Genomic DNA, 22,961 nt, shown 5'->3' with positions numbered 1-22,961 from the left:
TCTGAAGCTTACATCTTTCCTGACTATCAGCTAATTAGAATGCAGGACAGCTTTAAAGGTCTCATCTCTAATCTGCCATTCTGGATTACATCCACTGTTAGCACTCCTGTCAGTCGCCACAGGGCCCCAAAACCTATGATAAGCATGATTTCCATGAGAGTCAACAGTAGGAGGTAAAAAAGCCACCTTTTTGTATTTCAGAATTTAAAGTAAATCTGATAATCTTACTCCTGTAAAGTCCTCAATCCATTGCTGCTGAACAGATAACTATCTTCCTTAGAACCGAAAGATTGTCAGAGAAGCACTCTTACTGTTTCTTGTCTACATAAAGTGCAGAACTAGGGATTGTGTGTTTTGGAGAGAAGTAGTTTTTTTTATTAGGGATTTCTCCTGAGTCCTGAGAATATACTGACTTTATTTATGGCCCTCCTATCTAGCTCTTGACTCTACCTCTCTCATCCTGACTTTTCCAAGTCCTCATCAGAAGGGCAAGTGACACAAGACAAGGTTTCTTCTCTTTCTCTCCATCTCACCCCTACCTTCCCCCATTGACCTCCCTCCAAATTTTATACGCTGCACCCTCAGTTTTCCTGATAACCTTGAGCCTTTTCATTGATTTTGTCTACCATCTTCTTATTTAACTGGAATGTATTAGTAAGTCTCGGTCGTTAGTGAAGCTTATTTGAAAAGCTTACCTCCAAAACTTTGATTGGGACTGCTCATTCTTTCACTTCCCTGTGTCTCAGAAACTAGGGTCAGTATTTTCCAGAGTTTTACTTCCAAAACGTGAACAGAAGCCTATCTGCCCTTCACATTCCCTGGGTTATATCACCTTTCAGTAGTCTCTAGGTCTTGCCTCTTCAAAGGCATTAAAGAATTTAATACTTGGCTGTCAGTGCTCCTCTGGACTCAAACTGTCCTCATTCTATGTGATTTAAATGTCTATAGGGAGGACCCACCAAACACTCCAAACACTCTTCAAACAACATTTACTGCCACTTGATTTCCACCACTCATGACCAGGACAACTCCCTGGGCCCCGTCATCCTCTAACACTGATCTATTTCAGAAAATTGAATCCTTGAATTCCCACAGCTTTGTTTCTTGCCACGGTTCTGTGCCTTTCGTATCTGCATTTTGACATCCTCAAGATCTCTAGGTTCTCTGGCTACTCGTAATGAGTTTGGTAGAACAGCAGTGGCATTGGCTTCACTTGGGAGCCCCTCCCCAAGTTTACTCCACAATTTAACAAGGTCCCCAGGTGCTTCATATGCACATACCAGTTTAAAAAGACCTGCTCTACCACTTACAGATTTTCCTCAGAACAGTATGGTACTGGCATAAAAACAGGCACATAGATCAGTCGAACAGAATCGAAAGCCTAGATAGAAACCCTCACATACATAGTCAACTAATTTTTGAAAGGGTTCCCAAAACACACAATGGGTAAAGGATGGTCTCTTTAATATGTGGTGTTGGGAAAGTTGGAAGACCACATGCAGAAGAATGAAACTGAACCCCTACCTTATACCATTCACAAAAATTAACTCGAAATGGATCAGAGATTTAAAAATCAGACCTGAAACTGTAAAACTCGTAGAAGAAAACATTGGGAAAAAGATTCTCACAGTCTTTACTCCCTTTCCCACTTAGCCTGGATCTCAAGGTCAAATATTTCAGTTTGTTCCTCACCAACATACCTGTCACTGTACCCATTGGCCAGTGCCCTCTGTGGATCAATCACTCCACCCTCTTTATCGGCTACTGTGCCCAAACTGCTGAGGGCTGCTAGAGCAAATGAACTAACTGGCCTGACACCTTTGCTTAGTCATGGTTTATGACTTCAGCTGGATCCCAGGACTGATTAGTGCTCTGGTTCTGAGCATCACTCTTTTCTACTTTTGGAAACTGCATAGCTCTCCTCAGAGGCCTTACTCTGTATCTCCAAACTTGTTCACTCTCTGTCTCTCCCCCCTTTTTTTTACTTATAAAGCTCCTACCTCATATTTAGAGGGAATGGGATTCTTCTGCCATGAACCATCTTAACATCTTGCCTAAATGCCTATAAACATGTTTTCAGTCCTCTTCTTCCCATCTTTCCTTTTGTCTCTGAGGAAGTATATTTTTTAGTATGTAAGATTTCACCTCCATTATACTGATTCCACTTAACCACTGCCCCCTCCCCTTTGTGAATAAACCTTTTATGCTGGAATAATTTTATATTTACAGAAAAGTTGCACAGGCTGCACAGAGATTTCCCATATACCCCTGTAGTGGGTTGCACCGTAGCCTCAAAAATATATCCAGGTCCTAGCCTTGGTACTTATGAATGGGGCCTTACTTGGAAATAAGATCTTTGCATATATAAATAAGCTACAGATCTTGAGAGACTGTCCTGGATGTAGGTGGGCCCTAAATCCAACAACAAGTGTCCTTATAAGAGTAATTTGTTATGGCAGCCCTAGGAAACCAATTCAACTCCTCACCCAGTTTCCTCTAATATTCATGTCTTAAATTACCATGACATATTTGTCAAAACTAAGAAATGAGCACAGGTATATTACTATTAACTAAACTGTAGTCTTTATTTGGATTTCCCTAGTTTTTACACTACCACCCTTTTTTGTTCCAGGATCCCATCTAGGATATGACATTGCATTTAGTTGTATGGTGTTTCCTTAGTTATCCCCGAGATGTGACAGTTTCTCAGTCTTTTTGTTTTGTTTTGGACAGTTTTGAGGGGTACTGCTCAATTATTTTGTGTAGACTATCCCTCAATTTGGGTTTGTCTGATGTTTTTTCATGATTAGACTAAAGTCTTGGGCTTGAGGGAAGAATACCAATGTTTTATTTATCTTTATATGCTCATTGCTAACCACATACTAGCTAGTTTTCAAAACCCATTTACTCAAAGAAAGAAGGCATACAAATCTGCCAGCACCTTATTTCTTTCCTTGCCAGCTAGGTGCTAGTTCTAGGATGCTATTTTCTATTTTATACAAAAATAGACATTTTAACTTCAATTGATTTCCTTTGTTGACTGAAAAGAGAGCATTGTCCAAGGCTTAGACTATAGAAAAGGGCCTTTGAGTTTCAGAGAATGTTTTAGCAGCTGCTTGTTGAGATGGTCATGTTAACTATACCATCACTAGATAGTTTAGTTCATGACAAGCAGCTATGCAAAGGGAAGGACATATTGTAAGCTCTCCCATGATGGCTCTTTCTGGTGCTCCCACTTCCCTTGCCATGCTATGCTCCAGATTCCTAGTGTTTTCTGTCCTTTACTGACATGCTCCTTAACTACTCTTCTAAACATTTCTCCCTGTGTCCCCACTTTCATCTCCTTCACGAACTCTCTTAACTCCCCAAACTGGAATTTCTTTAACACACTCTATTAGGAGGAAAGTCATTTGCTTTTCTCGCTAATGATTGTATGATACCTTAGAGTTTTAGCAGCAGCACTTTCCTCTACACTCTCATTTGATCCTACTTCAAAGGGCTATTATTATTCCCCCCCCCTCCCCTTTTTTTTTTTTTTTTTTCGGTACGCGGGCCTCTCACTGTTGCGGCCTCTTCCGTTGCGGAGCACGGGCTCCAGACACGCAGGCTCAGCGGCCATGGCTCACGGGCCCAGCCCCTCTGTGGCATGTGGGATCTTCCCGGACCGGGGCACGAACCCGTGTCCCTTGCATCGGCAGGCGGACTCTCAACCACTGCGCCACCAGGGAAGCCCCTTATTCCCTTTTTTAAATAAGCAAATTGAAATTCACAGAACTTACGATTTCCCTAATATTTCCAAGATACAGTAGAGTTGGGCATAGAATGCTGGCTTGATTTAAAATCCTGTATACTTCTCAACTCAGAGAAACCAGATCCTGATGACATCATCTGAATCCTGGAAAAGTAGTATCTAAATTAACATTAACTAGGAATACCTCAGTTATAATAGCCAGTATTTTTTCAGGAGGTACTTTAAGTCACATTTCTGTTTGCTGAGGAGAAAATTGCAACAAAAATATTCTGATCAGATGTAGCCTTTATAGGTTTTGATTTTGTGGTTGGTCAGTATTCACAAGTGTGGTTTATAAAGTGTCTGAATGGATATGTCGGTGTGCTTAGTGTAGAAGAGGAAAAGACAGAAGCATTGTCATGTATTTCATTGTCTTTGCGACAGAAAAGAATCAACCATGAAATGAAAGTGTTCTTTTTAAAGTGTTGCTGCATTCATATTTTTCTTGAGTGCTTTGTTTTGTTTTGTTTTTAAAACCAGCTTAAGAAGTTGAATATAAATATAATGCCTTAGGCATATTAAAAAATACTTTTTTTAAAAACACATACTGATCACCACTGAAATTAAGGCTTTCAGGAACAAGCAATACAAGCCAGTTCCTGCCTTTTTCTCCCTCATTGTAACTGACAATATTCCTAGTGGCCCATTTGTGTCTCCCTGAACAGCTGGAGAGGATATGGGTAAGAGTCCCAGCAAAATGGTAGTAAGATTCATAAGGAAAGCCTTTTGATTCCTAAACATTTTAGCTCACATACAGAATTTCTCACTCTACTCATTACAGCAGAAAGGCTGAATCAATACAGTGGTAGCCTGGTAGATAACCCTAGGGTTTTGGCTAAAAATTGCCCTCAGCATGAGGTCTATATGGCTTGATTAATCTAAGTAATTCAGAAGTAAACCAGCCTCTCTGAAGTTTATTGAGTTTGTTTTGCTTTATTTGTTCTCAGAGGGACGGGAATTTGCAGCCTAATCGTCAAAGAGAAATATTTTGTTTGATAGAGGTTTTACTCTATTAATCAAGAAGTTAACATGTGTTTTTGGATTTTAAATCAATTCTGATATTTTCATAAGCTTAAATTGACTCTAGGAATGTCCATAGGTAACAGGAGGAGGTCAGATTTTGAGTAGCACTGTTGTCCTCCATGACCTCCCTTGTGCAAGTGATCTTCCTGCTTTGGCTACCCAAGCAGTCTTCTCTAAAAGCCTGGCAAGTCATGGTTTTTTGTTGGAGCTGATGTTCTTAATTCTCATTCTTTCAAGTCTCACTGCAAAATGAACCCTATGTTCATTTATTTTGTAGAATAGAATTCACAACCGATACAGCCCTTATACTCAAATTCGAACAGGTTTTAAAATGGTATTTGTAGTGAAATGCCATAGATGTAAAAGTTCCAAAGTATCATTTTAAAATGCTGCCCATACACATTGATTTTGTAAGAATAAATTAAAATAGGCAATAAAACAAACTAAAATTTCAGTTTTTCATATTCTTAAATGTCATCAACTAAACAAAAATGATTTAAGAACAAATTTAACAAGCAAACTGAATAAATGCTACTAAAAACATGATGTGGTATAGTAGAAAGCCCAGCAGTTTTGAACTCAAATCGATGTCCTTTCAAATATCAGCATTATTACTTCCTGGCCCTGTTTCCTCCCAGAAATTAAATTTATGTGAATAAGATTTCCTATATGAAAAATGAAGATGATGATACATATCAGCGAGGTTGTCATGAGATTAAGAATATGTGTAAAATGTGTGACACATCTAAGGACTGAAAAAATGTAATTGTTATTATTACAATGATTTTTAATACTTTCATTTCATGGTTTTACCTTGTGACTGAAATTGTGTTAATTAACCCTGTTACATATATCATCAAGTGAATTCATAACACCCTTGCCCATAAATATATTTATAACAATACAAAGAATAGAAACATATCAATAGAATGAAGATTTATTACACTAAAGAATAAGAGCATATGAGCATACTAACAGCAAAATACTTAGTAGAAGTTAAGAAGTCGACAAAATATAATTACACACATTTTCGTGATCTGTCGCAGTCTTTGTCACAAGTGAATTTTTATAGAGAAACTCAGTCTATTTCCACGATAGGTCCCGTGGCAGGCATGACCTTCCCTGTAGGATACTCCTTCATTCATGTTAATATAAATAGACATTCAAGACAAATCAGTATTTTTTGGTAGTTTGAGTTGATTGCTTTTAATAACTATTTTTAGCCAAATTTTTTCCACTTTTGAAGATAATTTCTTTTTAATAAGAATTGTTTCTGTTTTGTTTTTTTTTTTTCTGGCTGCGTGGTGTGGAATGCAGGATCTTAGTTCCCCAGCCAGAGATTGAACCTGTGCCCCTGCAGTGGAAGCGCAGTCTTTACCACTGGACTGCCAAGGAAGTCCCCTTTAATAAGAATTTTGATTGGCTGTCAGTGCATTCCCTTCCAGATGAGTTCATAGAACACCCTACCCACCACACCTGCTACAGAGAGCAGTTCTGTATCAGAAGTCAGTGGGATAGCCACCATGAGGGTACCATCATAATGACTACATGAATTTGCCCATAACTATTTATATTTCCTGCAGAGACTTTTGGAATTATCACTCTGGGACACAGAGTGTTAAACTCAGTTAAACTCAGGCAAGGTGATGCCAGCTTTGCTTGGGTTGTAACTTTTGTCTGATGAGTTCTCAGTGGACGTGGTGTTAGTAGTGAATCCAAATTTTGGTATGTTTATTTAAAAAGCCCATTCCTATCAAATATTTTTTACCTTTTCTTCAGGTTAATTTTTTTCAGTATTCTTACAATATTTTAAAACTCAATTTCTAAGCCTTTAATTAGCTTTGTGTTTCTCTGGACCTTTCATGATTTTTGACCCAGAGAACGTCTACTCTGAGGAAATTTAAAAGTCCCTGAACCTAATCTTTGCTCTCTGCCTATCTGTCTTCTCAAGGCTTGTTTTGGGTTCCTCTGGCCCTTTTGCCTTTCACTTCTAAATCCATTTCCTGTACAGGTTTGTGGTTTTTTTGGTTCTTGGAGAGCATTATGTTTGAGTCAAGGTATTACCAGATAAGGCTAAATTCATAGATAACTCAGGTTTCTTGAACATTCAAGGGGATGCAGCAGGCATGAGGAGAGTGGTGGTTGTTCACCTGTGGGGTTTCTCAGGAAACACACCTGGTCTGCTGATTTACAGTACTGATCCAGAGCTGGGTACTCCATTCTACAAAGAATTTCACCTTTGTTAGGGGAAAAGGGACCATTTTACTTTTATAAATACAGCTTAAGATAGTACACATAAACTAGTATTTTGTTCTCACAAGGTACTCAAAGGTATGCAGTATTTTTCAGGCTTAATTTGAGAATAGTCAAGGTGGATGATGTATTTAACAGTAAATTCTACACTTTTTCTTATCTACTGTTTTCATTTTACCTCCTCAGAAACCTACAATGTCTTCCTCTTTCTTCATATCATTTTCTGTCTTTCTAATCTCTCTTCCATTACCCCAGAGGCAGCTTCTCAACTCCCTACCTTTGAACATCATTGTTGATTCAAAATTTAAATTTTTTAAAGAAAGTTCTAATACATTTCCATTTGTTTGGGTTACTCCTCTGATGGGCATGCTTAGATTTTTGGAAGGCACAAACCATGTTCTTTTGTACCTTCAAAATATATCCAGAATCCAACCAGCTCTCACTACCTTCATTGCTATCATCCTAGCCGCCATCATCTTTCTCATGGATAATTGCAATTACCGTTAATAGGTCCCCTGACTTTTATGATACCTGCCCCATCACTGTCATTCTCTCTACAGCAGGCAATATGAACCTTCTAAAAGATAAACCAGATCCCGTTATTCCTCTGCTCACAATCCTCCAATGGTGTTCCATTTCAGTTGAGTAAATGCAAAAGTCCATATAATTGCTTACAATGCCCTTCATCATCTTGCTTCTTTCTGACACCATTTACTACCCCCTCCCATGTTCTCTCCACCTCAGCCACACTGGTCTGTTTATCTTAACGAAACACATCAGGTGCTGTCCTGCCTTGAAGTCTTTGCATTGCTGTCCCTTCTGCCTAGGTATATGTAGAACTCATTCCATTACCTCTCCCGGGTTTCTGTGCAAATATCAGTGAGGTCTTTCCAGACAACTCTAAGTAAGAAGGACAGCACTCACTGCAATTCCTAGCCCCATCCTTGCTTAATTTTTTCCCCACAAATTTTTCACCAAATGACATACTGTATGTTTTCCTTTTTTTCCCCCTTTCTCCCATAGAATGTAAGCTCCATGAGAGCAGGGTTATTTGTTTTGTTCACTGCTATAGCAAAGCACCTCACACATAGAGGCAGTTGATGAATACCTATTAAATAGATGGATCAATTTGTAAATAAATGCCTATCATGTTAATATTCTAACTAAAAGGCATTGGGTGAGATAGTGTTGGGCAATGAGGAAGAGTCAGACATATTTCTTACAAAATTTTTGATTAGTAATGACAGCGAGAGTCACAATTTTCTAAGTATGGACATGTTATGATCTTCTGTGTTTAGATGTTTGAAATGTAATGGGTTACATATTTTGATCTTTAGACAATTTCTAAGGACAACCTTTTTCATCCAAACAACTAGTTATCAAAATAAATGTAGAATCACAAGAACTCTAAGCTATTTCTCTATTTGTGGTTATTTAGGTCAATTAAAAAATCGTCTCAAATGTATAGACACCAAGGGGGGAAGTGGCGGGGGGTGGTGGTGGTGGGATGAATTGGGAGATTGGGATTGACGTATATACACTAATATGTATAAAATAGATAACTGATAAGAACCTGCTGTAAAAATGAATAAATAAAATTCAAAAATTCAAAAAAAAAAACGGTCTCAATAGCATGAATGCTTTAAAAATTTCCAGAGAATGGAAATCAGTTTACTGAAGTATAACTTAACTATTTTCCCAGCTCCTAATGAGAATAAAACATGGGCGTTTGGGGGTCTTTCTAGTCCTAAGTCAGAGGGATTACTTGGGGAAGTAATTGTTGGTCCTGTGAGGTCACTGAGTTTTAAGAACATATCGGGATTGGATACAGTGATGCTGATGATAATAAAACAACAATATCTAATAGCTGATACTTATTGAAGCTCACCATGTACAGGCACTGTTCTAAGTGATTGCTTGTATGAATGTACTTGATCTTTACAACAACCCTGTAAATCAGGTATTATTATTTCCATATTATGAATGAAAAAACTCAAGTTTGAAGAGGTTAGATAACTAGCCAAAGTCACACAGAAAACATATATGGCAAAGATGGAATCTGAATGCGTGGATTCAGAGTCCTCTCTTTCTTGACCCCCATGGTATATTGTGCCAATCTCCTACCTGGAGCATAAGTAGAACTCCAAAAAAGTGTATGTGCATGCTCGTGTGTGTGTGTGTGCATGCAAGGGAGGGCGTATGCACACTTGCTTGTGCATGTGTGCACATGTGTATATGAGTTGTAATGGTGATAGTACTCTGTTTATGTTGAAAGTGAAGGTGATACAGCTCTGAAGAGAGAGAAGGTGAGAAAATAAGCACCATTGTTAAGCTTTATGCATGTTACATTATCAGCATAGCAACTTGTACAAGGGAACATTTTCACTTCTTTTTTAATAGATGAGCTATCAGATGATCAGAGAAACAAGAGCCTCACCCTTGGATAAGGCCTTGTCCAGGCAGTGGCAGCGAGACTGGGAGGGAAAATCTCACCCTGCTCCTCAGAGGTAAAGCTGACAGCTCTCCTGGAGGTATACAGGAAGGCATTCTGGCTTCCATGCGGAGATCCTCTGTACAAGGTATATGTGTGTTCCCTTTGTGGTTGGGAGGGGACATCAGCCAAGGGAAGACACTGGGTCAGTCTAGGGCTATGTAGTCTAAGGCTAGAGTTGCCAAGTATTGCATGGGAAATACTTATATTGAAAATTATTTGTTGTTTTTTGAAACTCAGATTTAACTGGGTGGGTGTTCTGTTTTTTGCTCAATCTCGCAACTCTACCTGTGGCATCTAAACCCCTGTCAGAAGTGCTGAGCCAAAAAAAAAAAAAGTGCTGAGCAGATCACAAGAGCAGAGAGGGACACTGCCTTAGACTTTGTGAGTCCCCATACAGATTCATCAACTGTTCATTTATTCATACATCATTGACAGAACCATGACTACCTACCAGGGTCAGGCAGCATGCTAGGTTCTGAATGAGACTTGTGAATGTTCACTCCCAGGGTTTACAGTGTCTAGTACAGAGGTTCTCAAATTTTAGCATATATTAAGATCACTTGGGAAGCTTGTTTAAAAAATTCCCTAGAGATTATAACTCTAAGAGTAAAACCCTGGAATTTGTGTTCTTAATGAACACGCCAGGTGATCTTGAGGTAGGTGGTTCCAGGAGCATACTTTGATAAGTACTGGTCTAGTAGGTGGAGACTTCATCCAGAAATTACAAGTATAAATAAGAAATACTCCTCAGTCAGACTTATATACTGGTACATTGTGTGATTTGAGTTTCTCTAAGGTATTAATGCAGATTATAGAGTGTTGTATTCTCCACATTACTTTTTTTAAATGAAAGTATCTTCTGGTGAGATATAACTAAGTGTGCTAGCAAGTGGGAATTGGCTCTTGAAAAGAGAGATTGTCCCCAGATTTCTGATCAGAGCCTCAAGTCAAGTGAAGTATGACATTCTTATAAAGTAGCTTAGACCTCTTGAGCCACAGTCAGTTCTACACCATGGTTATACATGAAAGCCTTGTTTCTGGGAGGAAAAGGTTCACTGTTTCATCATGTTAAAAGCAAGGACCTGTACCTACACTTTTTCAAACTAGTTTTTTATTTCAACATAGTGTTTGTGGTACTGATAGGGTACGTGCAGGCATTTCTGTATTTGTTGTTGAACACCCTGACTGCCGAATCCTCTATACAAAGTCAAGTCAAAGCAGTGAGCATTCTGGGAGGAATACCAACAACAAATTGTAGTAATCCAGCCTTGTTGTTATAAAAACATGAATCAAAAGCTCAGCATCTTGCTGAGACAGCAATTGTCTTAACCTTATTATACTCTTGAGATGGTAATACGAGGTCTTATCAGTATGGTTGATATGGCTCTCAAAGGAAAGATGAGGGTCAAAAATGGCTGGAATTTATCATGGAGAATATTGCTTTGTGGGATATCCAGCTATAGAATTGTGACTACCTATTAAATCCTCTATAAAGTAAGAAATATATGGTCCACTGCCTGCAGGATAAGAGAAGGGGAAGGAGGTGGAATCAAAAGTGAAATAAAACTGGTCAAATGAGATGAAAGTCTGCTTTCTTAATTTTCAGCCATAGGCATCAGTGTTTGAGATTACCCCTTAAGCAGCTTCTGATTGAGTGGGGATAGTTCCATGACATGGAAGATTAAAGGTTTTCTGGGTGACTGTATTTTAAATGATGAAATCTTTTCAAAGAGATTTTACTTTTGTAATCAAGTCTAGGCTGTGTTCATGTGAAAGCAAGTTATAAGTGACCCAGATGATTAATAGCATTTAAATAAGTATATAGAATAAAGCTACTGTGATCTATAGTTTCTATTTTTTTTTTAATTTGGGCTTTTTTTAATGAAGTTCTTTTTTTTTTTTAAGACTTATTATTTATTTATTTGTTTTATTTAATTTTTTGGCTGCGTCGGGTCTTAGCTGCGGCACACGGGATCTTCGTTGAGGCATGCAGGATCTTCTGTTGCGGCACTCAGGCTCTTCATTGTGGTGCATGGGCTTCTCTCTAGTTGTGGCATGTGGGTTTTCTCTTCTCTAGTTGCGGCACGCGGGCTCCAGAGCGCGTGGGCTCTGTAGTTTGCGGCACGCAGGCTCTCAAGTTGAGGCATGTGAGCTCAGTAGTTGTGGCGCACAGACTTAGTTGCCCTGCAGCATGTGAGATCTTAGTTCCCTGACCAGAGATCGAACTTGGGTCGTCTGCATTGTAAGGTGGATTCTTTACCACTGGACCACCAGGGAAGTCCCTCAATTTGAGCTTTATATCTAGAAAGAAGTTTCTTAGAAACTTCTTAGAAAGAAATCAAACCAAGACTGATACCAAGAAGACAGCTTTCTTTAGGAATTGTCATTAGTGTTCAGTTCCAACCTCATGTCCTCCAGGAGGAAGGGCAATATGCAGAGTGTTCAAAAGCATGGGCTTTGAAGTGAGAAAGACCTGGACATGAATCACAACATTGTCACTTCGAAGTTGTGAGACCTTGAGTGAGTTACTTACCTCTCTGTGCCTTGGTTTTTTTTTTTTGTTTTGTTTTGTTTTGTTTTGCGGTACGCGGGCCTCTCACTGTTGTGGCCTCTCCCGTTATGGAGCACAGGCTCCGGACACGCAGGCTCAGCGGCCATGGCTCACGGGCCCAGCCGCTCTGCGGCATGTGGGATCTTCCCGGACCGGGGCACGAACCCGTGTTCCCTGCATTGGCAGGCGGACTCTCAACCACTGCGCCACCAGGGAAGCCGTGTGCCTTGGTTTTATTAGCTATAAAATGCAGCTAAGATCAGTACTTGCTTCATAAAGTCTTTGTGAGGATGAAATGAGATATGTAAAATGCTCTCTACAGTGCCTGGCACATGGTATGTACTCTGTAAATATTAGCAGTGGAGAATTTGAGACTCCCCCCAAAATTGCACCTCTCTTTTCCTACCCAGGTTGTGAATAATTGGGAATTTTAGAAAAAGAAAAGAAACAAGAAAATATCACCTTATTAGTTATAGAGAAAGGTTGGAGAATGCAGTTTAGTTTGAAAGATAAATTGGTCTGCTAAATGTACCCCAGAATTAGTAGACTCACCCTACCTGTTATAGCATTACCACCTGGGCCAGCCTTCCCAAGGAAAGAGAAAGAAGAGCAGAACATGCTTGTCCCTACAGGAAGCTCTTTTTCAAGAGCTTGAGCAGAACTGGATTGAGCATGTCCAGATATTCTTTTCAAAGTAAACAGAGACATCGTTCTATATCACCAGGGCCTGAGTGATTAAAAGGTCAGAAGTGAGGGGATGTGTTAGATAAAAGTCTTCTCCATGAAAACAAAGACTGAGGAGAAGATGTTCCTGTCTAACATAAAAATGTTATCAACATCATCAATGATTCATTTCCATTATACTTCATTTAATTCAATATTACCTCCTAACTTTATGTTTTCAAATCATACCATAGCTGTATTAGTTTCCAACCACAAACTTAGTAGCTAAGACAATGTAAATTTTTTCTCATACAGTCCGGAGGTCAGAAGTCCATAAACTAAAGTCAGGGTATTGGCATGGCTGATTTTTCTGGAGACTCTGAGGGGAGAATCATTTCTTTGCTTTTTTCAGCTTGTACAGGACACCTGCTTGTGGTTCTTTCTTTGCATCATTCCAACCTCTTGCTTCTGTCCTCATATCTCTTACTATACTCTCTTGTACCTACCCATATAATCCAGGATAATCTCCTATTTCAGAATTAACAATCACATGGGCAAACTCCCTTCTGCCATGTTAAGTAATAAAGTCAAAGGTTTCAGGGATTAGGATGTTAACAATTTTGGGAGAGTCAGTATTCAGCCTATCACAATGACATTGTTTTTAAACATCATTATTGGAGTATAATTGCTTTACAATGTTGTGTTAGTTTCTGCTGTATAACAAAGTGAATCAGATATACGTACACATACATCCTCCCTCTTGCATCTCCCTCCCACCCTCCCTATCCCAACCCTCTAGGTGATCACAAAGCACAGAGCTGATCTCCCTGTGCTATGCAGCTGCTTCCCACTAGCTATCTATTTTATATTTGGTAGTGTATATATGTCAATGCCACTCTCTCACTTCGTCCCCAAAATATGGAACGCTTCACGAATTTGCGTGTCATCCTTGAGCAGGGACCATGCTAATCTTCTCTGTATCGTTCCAATTTTAGCATATGTGCTGCCGAAGCGAGCACCACAGTGACATTTTGATTATTTCATTTTGCCTTGTAGCTATTTTTCTTGTTTCTGTGTACAGTATTCTTTTTAATTTCCTGGGTCAGGTTGTAAGTTCCTCAAGGATAGATATCAAATCTTCCATGTTTTTATATGTTTACTACTTCATTATATTGTGTGTTTAAAGTAAAACAATGCTCATAATAGGCACTCAGTAAAGCCTACTGATTTAAATACTCTTGAATCACACAGTCTTTAGAATGGAGACATGGGTCTGGTCTACATATGTTCCAGGAGAAACAATCTTAGCTTTGACTTTGGATTCTACGAACATTCATTCAGACTACATAAGAGACAATGTAGACCGAAGCATTAGAATGTAACTTGTTTTCCAGAATTCTCACTGTTGGACTGTAGACAGGCTTTGGGACAGTAAGTTAAGTTTTAAGATTTACCGAAAATCTGTGGGATTGCTCCGGCCACACTCTCCTTCCCTCTGATAAGGAAGAGAAATATTGCAATTCTTGTGAGTGGATGTGAAAACTTACCCTGCACAATTTAACTGGCTCTCCTCATTAAACTTTGGAGGGAGGAGGATTATTATACAATGGAATTTGTTTCTGATTTTTGCTGCAGTGATTAATAAGAAGTGTACTGTGACTTGAAATGAATATGGACACAGAATAATTCTCTCAGACATAGGTACATCTCAAATGCATGGTTGTTCATCACTTACGGGTTGAATTAGAAAATTATGGAGACCAATATGTAATTTTAAGGTATTCAATTTACGTTAATAGATATCTAAATGAACCATAGAATTATCTCTGAGACATATAGCCCAATTCATACTCATAATTTTAAAAGTTAGCAATGCTATATAGTAGCCTTGCATATAATATTTTAGTACATAATTAAGACAAAAGATTATCTTTGTGCTTAGCCCTCAAAATTTGCAATTGACCTTTTGTACCTAACCTGTGCTACCTTCATATCTTTCCTCTCCCTCCTTGAGTTTTCCTCTCTAGAATGGTAGAATTTGAATTGCAGAACTGGAAAGGACCCTAGAGGCCATCTTATCAATTTGGATATTTTACAACTGAGACCATAGTTCTCAAAACATTAATTGACTTGCTTAAGGTCACACAGCTATTGGCAGAGCTATATTCAAAACTCAGTTCTCCTAATTCTCTGTAAAGATTTTTCCCCCTCTACTTAGGTAAGATGATATAGAAGTATAGAGAAATAAGAGAAATAATCTAGTAGTAAAGCAATGGAGGGTGAGAGGATTCTGGAAATACTGTGGCTTAAAGGAGACACAGTTCTCAGTCAGCTACTTTCTAGAGCTTATCATCTGTTAGAGCAAGAGGAAGAAGGATGTGTCTACCTTGGGGATGAAAATAAGACCAACGTGAAGGAAATCACAAAAAGAAAAAAGAAAAAGAAAAAAGAAAGCAGGCGTGGCAATAGTAGGAACTATGTTAATAATAGGAAAAGAGGTATGTAAAGTTGAAAGTAGTAATCAATATAGGGGAATCTTGCAATAATAAAGTGATAAATTGAACAAACAGTTTATGAAGAATCTGAAAACCACACAATGAAAACACCCAAAGACCACATAATAGCTAAATATAAAAAGATATATCTATTAGATGTGCAAGGATAAATTACAAAACTACAGTTATAATGGGATACCTCAAAATACCCATTTTTAGAATTATACGAGATTATAAGGGAATTGAATAATGATATCAACACATTTTCTTGTATAGAGAGAGCAAGACAAAAAGAAACATATATCTCTTGAATGGAGAATATAACATTTTTTTCTATGTCTATGGAAACTTCACAAAAATAGATGTGTGATTGACCACAAAGCAAATCTTGACAAAATTTTAAAAGCAAGATTTTTACAGACTACTCTCTCTGACCATGTTAAAATAAGAGATAATGAAATAGTGATTTTCTTTTTTCCTCCAACCCCCAACCTACTTGGAAATTAAGAATGCACTCCTGGTTAGCCCATGGACCAAAGACCATATGAAAACTGAAATTACAAACTTATCTTAAAAACAGTAAAAAAATGATGAATATCAAAACCTACAGGACAGCAAAAACTCAGAGAGAAAATTTATAGCCTAAATTCCTTTGATAAGTGGTAAAATAAAAGGGGAAGAGGATGGAAGATATTTGAAACTCCAAAGAAAATTATTGATTTCCAAACAAAGTAAACATACCAAAATTGATAAAGAAGTACAGACCTAGAGTAAAACAATTACGAGTGAAGAAGTGAAAAAGGTGATTAAAGTTATGTCATTAAAAAAAAGCATTGTGAACCCTTGCACATTGCTGGTGGAGATACGAAATGATGCAGGCACTAAGGAAAGGAGTGATGGTTCCTCAAATAATTAGACATAAACCAAATGATTCAGCAATCTCACTTCTAGGTATATACCCCCAAGGAATGAAAGCAGGAGCTCAAAAAGATAGTTACATACCAATGTTCATAGCAGCATTATTCATAATAGCCAAAAGGTGAAAACAACCCCAAATCCATCAACAGATCAATGAATAAACTAACTTGGTATATATACAATGGAATATTATTCAGCCTTGAAAAGGAATGAAGTTCTGATTCATGCTTCAACATGGATGAACCCTGAAAACATTATGCTAAGTTAAATAAGCCAAACATAAAAGATGTATATTGTATGATTCCACTTATATGAAGTACCTAGAGTAGGCAAATTCATAGGGACAGAAAGTAAAATAGAGGTTATCAGGGGTTGGAGAAAGGGTAGGATATGGAGTTATTGTTTAATGGGTACAGAGTTTCTGTTTGTGATGATAAGTTTCTGGAAATGGATAGTGGTGGTGGTTGACTAACATTGTCGATGTACTTAGCGCCACTGAATTGTACATTTAAAAGTGGTCAAAATGATAAATTTTGTTATGTATATTTTTATCACATTAAGAAAAATGTATCATGACCAGTTATTTTCCTGAGTTTTAACTAATCTTAAAAGAACAGCTAGGGCTTCCCTGGTGGCGCAGTGGTTGAGAGTCCGCCTGCCGATGCAGGGGACACGGGTTCATGCCCCAATCCGGGAAGATCCCACATGCCGCGGAGCGGCTGGGCCCGTGAGCCATGGCCGCTGAGCCTGCGCGTCCGGAGCCTGTGTTCTGCAACGGGAGAAGGCCACAACAGTGAGAGGCCCGCGTACAGCAAAAACAAAAAAAGAACAGCTGTTTCTCGTATTACTTAATTTACACAATAAAAAGATGGAAATTTCATCAAATCATTTTTGAAGACAGCACAACTTTAATACCCAAATTTGGCAACAGTATTTCAAAATCAAAAACTATAAACCAATTACGCATATGAATTTAGATACACTAACATTAAAAAATTTCACATAAAATCTGGCTTTGTATTAAAAGAAGACCTTTTATTTTTATATCTATATTTTTACTTTATATCTTTATTAAGACCAACTAGAATTTATCCAGAAATGCAAAGGTGGTTCAATATCAGAAAAACCTTATTGTAATTTGTCTAATCAACAAACTAAAAGAGGAAAAGAAACGTATCATTTTAAGAGAAGCTGAAAGCATATTAGATAAAATTTCGAAGGATACCCTAGGGTAAAATATGAATAGAGTGAAATTACTTTTAAGACCTTGAAATCATGCCAATTGAAATCAGGAACTAGATGGAAATGCTCATTATTGCTCTTAATACTCAACAGTTTTGCAGTTATAACAAATGTTATAACATGGATCATTTGATAAAGTGCTGGAAAGGAAGAGATTAAATCATCTCTTCTTTACTGATGAATATGATTATATATTTAAAAATGCCAAGAATTCTAACACAAGAATGGTGTGAAGAAAATAATTGTGTAGATAAACAAGTAGAGGATGAAATAGAGTAAAGGAATAGATTTTCTCTCAGTTAACAAAACCTAAAAGTAAAAATAGGGGAAAATCCATTAAAATAACAGTACAAGCATAAAATGTTTAGAAATACATTTACCAAGAGTAGAATTTTACAAAAACACTTATAAAATCTTTGAGTTATACAAAATAATATTTAAAAAAATGGAAAAGGCACAATATTCTTGGAGGGTGAGATACAATAAAAATCTCAGTTCTGTTAAAATTAAAATAAGAATTCATTGCAGTTTTAATTAGACTCTAGAGAATTTTATTTTGAGAGGGATTTCATAAAATAATCCAATATGAAATAGTAAATGCCTGAGAATATTCATGAAAAATATAAAGAAGAGCTGGGATAAACTACCTACCTTATCATCGTTAGAAATACAATAGCCATTGTAATAAAGATCAATGTGACGTTGTGCTAAAACTAGGAAACTAGATAAAAATTGGTTAAATGATTCCAGTGTATATGAGAGTTCAATATATGATAAAGTTAGTAGTATTTCAATTCAGTGAGTAAAGGATGAATAATCAACCTAGGAGATGAAGGAACAAAGAATAGAGATAAATATTTCATAGAAGATAAAATCCAAATGGCCAATGAACATTTGAGAAGGTGCTCAAAATTACTGGTAGTGAGAGAAATGCAAATTAAATAAAAATTAGTGTTATTTACACCCATCAGAATGGCAAAAATGTGGAAAGAATGATAACAGTTATTGCTGGTTGTAATATGAGGAAGTGGGTACTTTCATATATTGGTAGACAAATGGAATTTTGCAGTCTTAAATGAAAAATACATAGTCCTACTGCTGGGAATTTATAGTAATACAAATTACTATATAGTTGTATATAGTAATAAAATCACCAGCTTATAAAATTGCATGTACAAGGATTATGTACTACAGAATTTTTCAGTTGGGTAAAAATACAGAAAGTTGGAAATATAATAAATGCCCACTAATAGGGAAAGCTTGAAATAAATATTGGTTTGTCCACATTGTGGAATATAATGCTACTATGCATCCATTAAAAATAATAAAAACTAGAACTATACTAGTTAATTTAGAGCAATGCACTCAAGGCATTTTTTAAAGAGAAAAGTAAGATACATAGGAGTGTGTATAGTATGATACAAATTTTATAATCAATTTCAAACTCCTTATCAATGCAGATATATGTGTATATGCTTGTATGTATGTGTGTGTGTGTTTTGTGTGTGTAATTACATGAGCCTGAAATAAAGCATGGAGGTACAAACACAGGGTTGTTAACATGGGTTACCAGATCGACTGGAAGAAAGGTCAGTAAATCTGGATGAGTTGGAGAGAATTGTTGGAAAGAGGTGAAATTGGAGGGAAGCAGAAATGGGGGGGTAGATAATTAGCTTTTTCTTTATACATCTTCGTAAGTTTTATTTATTGCAGCAAGCATGTGTTAATCCATAGTTTGAAAAAAAATATATAAAAGGAACCTTTAAAATATTGTTTAGATTAAATTCTCTTTGATATTGTAGTTAGTTGAATGGTGGCCCCACTAAAGATATGTCTACTCAGACCATGTGAATGTGATCTTATTTGGAAAAACCATCATTGCAGATGTAATTAATTTAAAGCTCTCCAGATGTTCTCATCTGGATTAGGGTGGACCCTAAATTCATGACAAGTGTTTTCATAAAAGAAGAGAAAGGTAGAAGATGTGAAGAAGAGAAGGCCATATGAAAGCTGACGCAGGAATTGGACTGAGAGCCACAAGCCAAGGAATTCCAAGAGCCACCAGACGCTGAAAGAGGCAAGGAACAGAATCTCCCTAAAGCTGCTGGAGGGAGTCCAGCCCTACTGACACTTGATTTTGGCCTTCTGGCCTCTATAATTGTGAGAAAATACATTTCTGTTGTTTTAAGCCACTAAGTTTGTGGTAATTTGTTATAGCAGCCCAAGGAAATTAATACAGATACTAAACCTTTATTTCAGTGGAATTTTTCTGTGAATTCCAATATGTAAAAGAGTTAGTCAGAACTGTTCTGGCTCTTGGATAGGATGTCCTGCCCCACCTGCCCCATCTCTGTGTCACCACAGAGACACAAGGCCTGCTGGAGCACAGCTGGAGCACCACTGATTTAGCCCAGACCCCTTTCTGTACAGATGAGAAGAGTGAGGCTTGAAGAGTGCCCCCCACCTTTTGACAAGCTAAGCAAAGTCAGGCAACTTTATACCCCTTTCTTAATTTCTCCCTTGGAAGGCCTGGGATCGTTGTGAGTTCTTTATCACAGTTGGGTATAGTTCAGTCAACTCTTCTCTCAGCAGGACATTGATAATGGCATATTTTCGCTTTTCACAAATGCATTTTGCTACCACACAACCACTTTTGTAAAGTTTTATTAACTTTTTTTCCTGTCTCCTTTGGAAAGAATTTTGCATAACCCACGAGTTTCTTGCTGTAGATGCCTAGATATGCATCTTTCACTGGAAGTATGTATCCCTGATAAATTCTTAATTCTGTGTCTCTGATTCATCATATGACTAAACCAAGCTGAGAATTCCCTTCACATCACTGCATGCAAAAAGCCCAGGATGGAAAAATGCTTGAGAAGGCAGGGCATTAGGGGTGCAGAAAGAATGAGTGCGCCCTGTGTGAAATCAGGGAAGAAGGAAAAAAGTGCTGAGCAGCTACAATTAAGGTTCCATGTCACACAATATGCCACAGGATTCCTGTAGAATGAGGTATACATTTTCCCCCAACCTGGTTGCTTCTTTATTCCTACCAAAAAAGAATTTTCCACCTTCCTCAAAACAGTATCACAAGACAACTGAGGCTGAAAAGGTTCTGAAGAGCTAGATGAGGTGCAGAGGCATGAGAAGGACCATTTTTAGGTAACATCACAGCCATCACCTTGCAAAGCTTATATGGATGTCTTCCAGGGTTTCAGCTCAAGATATGTCTTGTGCATTGGAGAACAGAGTTAGCTGAAGCTGAAGAAATAGTTTACAAAGACCTTCTACTTGACTCTTTAGCAATCACACAGATATTGTGAGAATTTTCAACAGTAGGTTTAAAAAACCATGATTGTTACGTATTGGCATGGGGAATGTGGAAAGCAAGGTATGAAGAAATGATGCAGACCCGGATGATCAATACAGAAATAAACACAAAAACAAATGGGGTGGAGCTTTTCCTATTTATCACAACTAAGTGGTTTTATATATTTATAATGAAGAAGGGCACAGATGATACCATAACCACACTGGGTATATTTGTAGTTTTTGATATATATATAAAAAAATTTGGTGTGGCACATATATACAATGGAATATTACTCAGCCATAAAAAGGAATGAAATTGAGTTGTTTGTAATGAGGTGCATGGACGTAGAGTCTGTCATACAGAGTGAAATAAGTCAGAAAGAGAAAAACAAATACTGTATGCTAATGCACATATATGGAATCTAAGAAAAACGGTACTGATGAACCCAGTGGCAGGGCAAGAATAAAGATGCAGATGTAGAGAACAGACTTGAGGACACAGGAGGGGAAGGGGAAGCTGGGGTGAAGGGAGAGAGTGGCATTGACATATGTACACTACTAAATGTAAGATGGATGGCTAGTGGGAAGCTGCTGCATAGCACAGGGAGATCAACTTGATGCTTTGTGATGATCTAGAGGGGTGGGATAGGGAGGGTGGGAGGGAGGCTCAAGAGGGAGGGGATATGGGGACATATGTATACATATAGCTGATTCACTTTGTTGTACGGCAGAAACTTAACACAACACTGTAAAGCAATTATACTCCAATAAAGATATAAAAGAAAAAAAAAAAGAATGAAAAGGCAGTTCATAAAATCAAGGGGAAAATAAAATAAATGACCCTAATTGCACACTGAGTTGATAGCTTAATTATGCAGAGGTGTGTTATTTTAAATGGTTTGAAAATACAGTAATTCACCTGTATGTCTCTGGTAGGATATACCTAAGAGCTGCAATAACAATAATAATATTTTCACTAATCATATATTTGATATTGATCTTATATGAATATATGGGTGTATTAAAAATGGGGTAAAGCAAATAAGCAATTATGCTATTGTCATTAGAACTAAGATTTTTAGCATAAAAGGAAAAGATTCAAAATAAAATCACAGAAGTTTAGCAAAAAAAATATATATGTATTTGGTAAACTGTTTACAATTTCTATTCCATTTCATGATGTGGGTTCAGTCCTTTTTGTTGGGCTTTTATATAGTATAAATATGTCTCAAATATTGCATAGGACATATTGTACTTCCACTAATTTTTAAAAACTATTTATATGAAATTCAAATTTAACTGGGCGTTTTGTGTTTGTATTTGCTAAATCTGGCAACCCTATTCTAAGAAGTTGTTTGTGTCTTATTTTTAAGACAGAGAACTTTCCTGCTTCTTAGATCTAAATGAAATCACCTCACTGATTCTACTATGTTGAAGTCTCAAGGGATCTTCCAAATTTTTGGCAAATTTACAGGGAACTCATATTCTCAGAGCTCTCCACGTCTTTGGGTTTTTGCATCCTTGCATACTATACCTATCCTACACCTCCTCAATCTGTCGTGATGCTCAGCCCTTTCTTTAGTTTTCATGGACAGCCCCTGCACACATTGCCACACACGCATACCAGGACTCCAAGAATTTGGTGTTTTGATTGTTTATTTGGTGGATGGATCAGCATGAGAGGCAATAGTAACACCATAAAGTCCTCCTTTCCTCCCCTTCTTTCATCTTCTGTACTCAAATCCCTTCTTCCTGGCAGCCCTCAGACAGCTAAATTCTTCACTGTAACTTCAGGGTCAGCCCTTTAGGCCCTGATGGTAGAAATTGGGAAGGGAGAGGAGCTCACCTTCTACACTAAAAAATTAAAACATTTTTCCCAAGGGAGGTTGATCTCTCTTGAGGAGAAATTCTGCTACCAACTGTGAAGATAATGCATTTTCTCTATCTTATTACATATTTATTATAAGTGGAAAAGCAAGTCTACAAGAAAAGCTGGGTTCAGTAATATGTTACATTGGAAAATCAGTGTGAATTCATGTCCTTAAAAGACTTATTTTCCAGCTCTATCATTATTATAAATGGCCCAACAGCAGGGGCACTACTCTAATCTATTATCAACCCTCATGTACACCTCTAGCACACAAATTTTGATCCCTGGAGGGTAGATGACTCTATGTTTGGTGCAAAGACAAAATGAGATGGATTCAAAACAACCTGTTATTA

General features: G+C 37.6%; 2 protein-coding genes and 1 non-coding gene across 3 annotated transcripts in view; 1 reads left to right on the top strand and 2 right to left on the bottom strand.

The window, feature by feature from the left end:
- Window positions 1-22,961, top strand: part of DNAJB9 (DnaJ heat shock protein family (Hsp40) member B9) — a 421,139-nt gene that overhangs the window by 241,645 nt on the left and 156,533 nt on the right. Inside the window, exon 6 of the transcript XR_004351515.1 lies at window positions 9,467-9,645. The gene's annotated coding sequence lies outside the window, so the exon portion shown is untranslated. The remainder of the gene's footprint in view (window positions 1-9,466; window positions 9,646-22,961) is intronic.
- LOC116759928 lies at window positions 13,687-13,793 on the bottom strand. The gene has a single exon (XR_004351590.1). It is a non-coding gene; the product is annotated as a U6 spliceosomal RNA (small nuclear RNA).
- C9H7orf66 (chromosome 9 C7orf66 homolog) lies at window positions 20,050-20,604 on the bottom strand. The gene is given in 3 exon segments (XM_032642572.1): window positions 20,050-20,211; window positions 20,213-20,347; window positions 20,506-20,604. Coding segments are annotated over 3 exon segments (396 nt in total).

This window comes from Phocoena sinus, chromosome 9 (assembly GCF_008692025.1).
Source record: "Phocoena sinus isolate mPhoSin1 chromosome 9, mPhoSin1.pri, whole genome shotgun sequence".
Taxonomy (NCBI): domain Eukaryota; kingdom Metazoa; phylum Chordata; class Mammalia; order Artiodactyla; family Phocoenidae; genus Phocoena; species Phocoena sinus.
The sequence above is the reverse complement of the archived record's forward strand: the minus strand, read 5'-3'. Positions and strand labels throughout refer to the sequence as shown.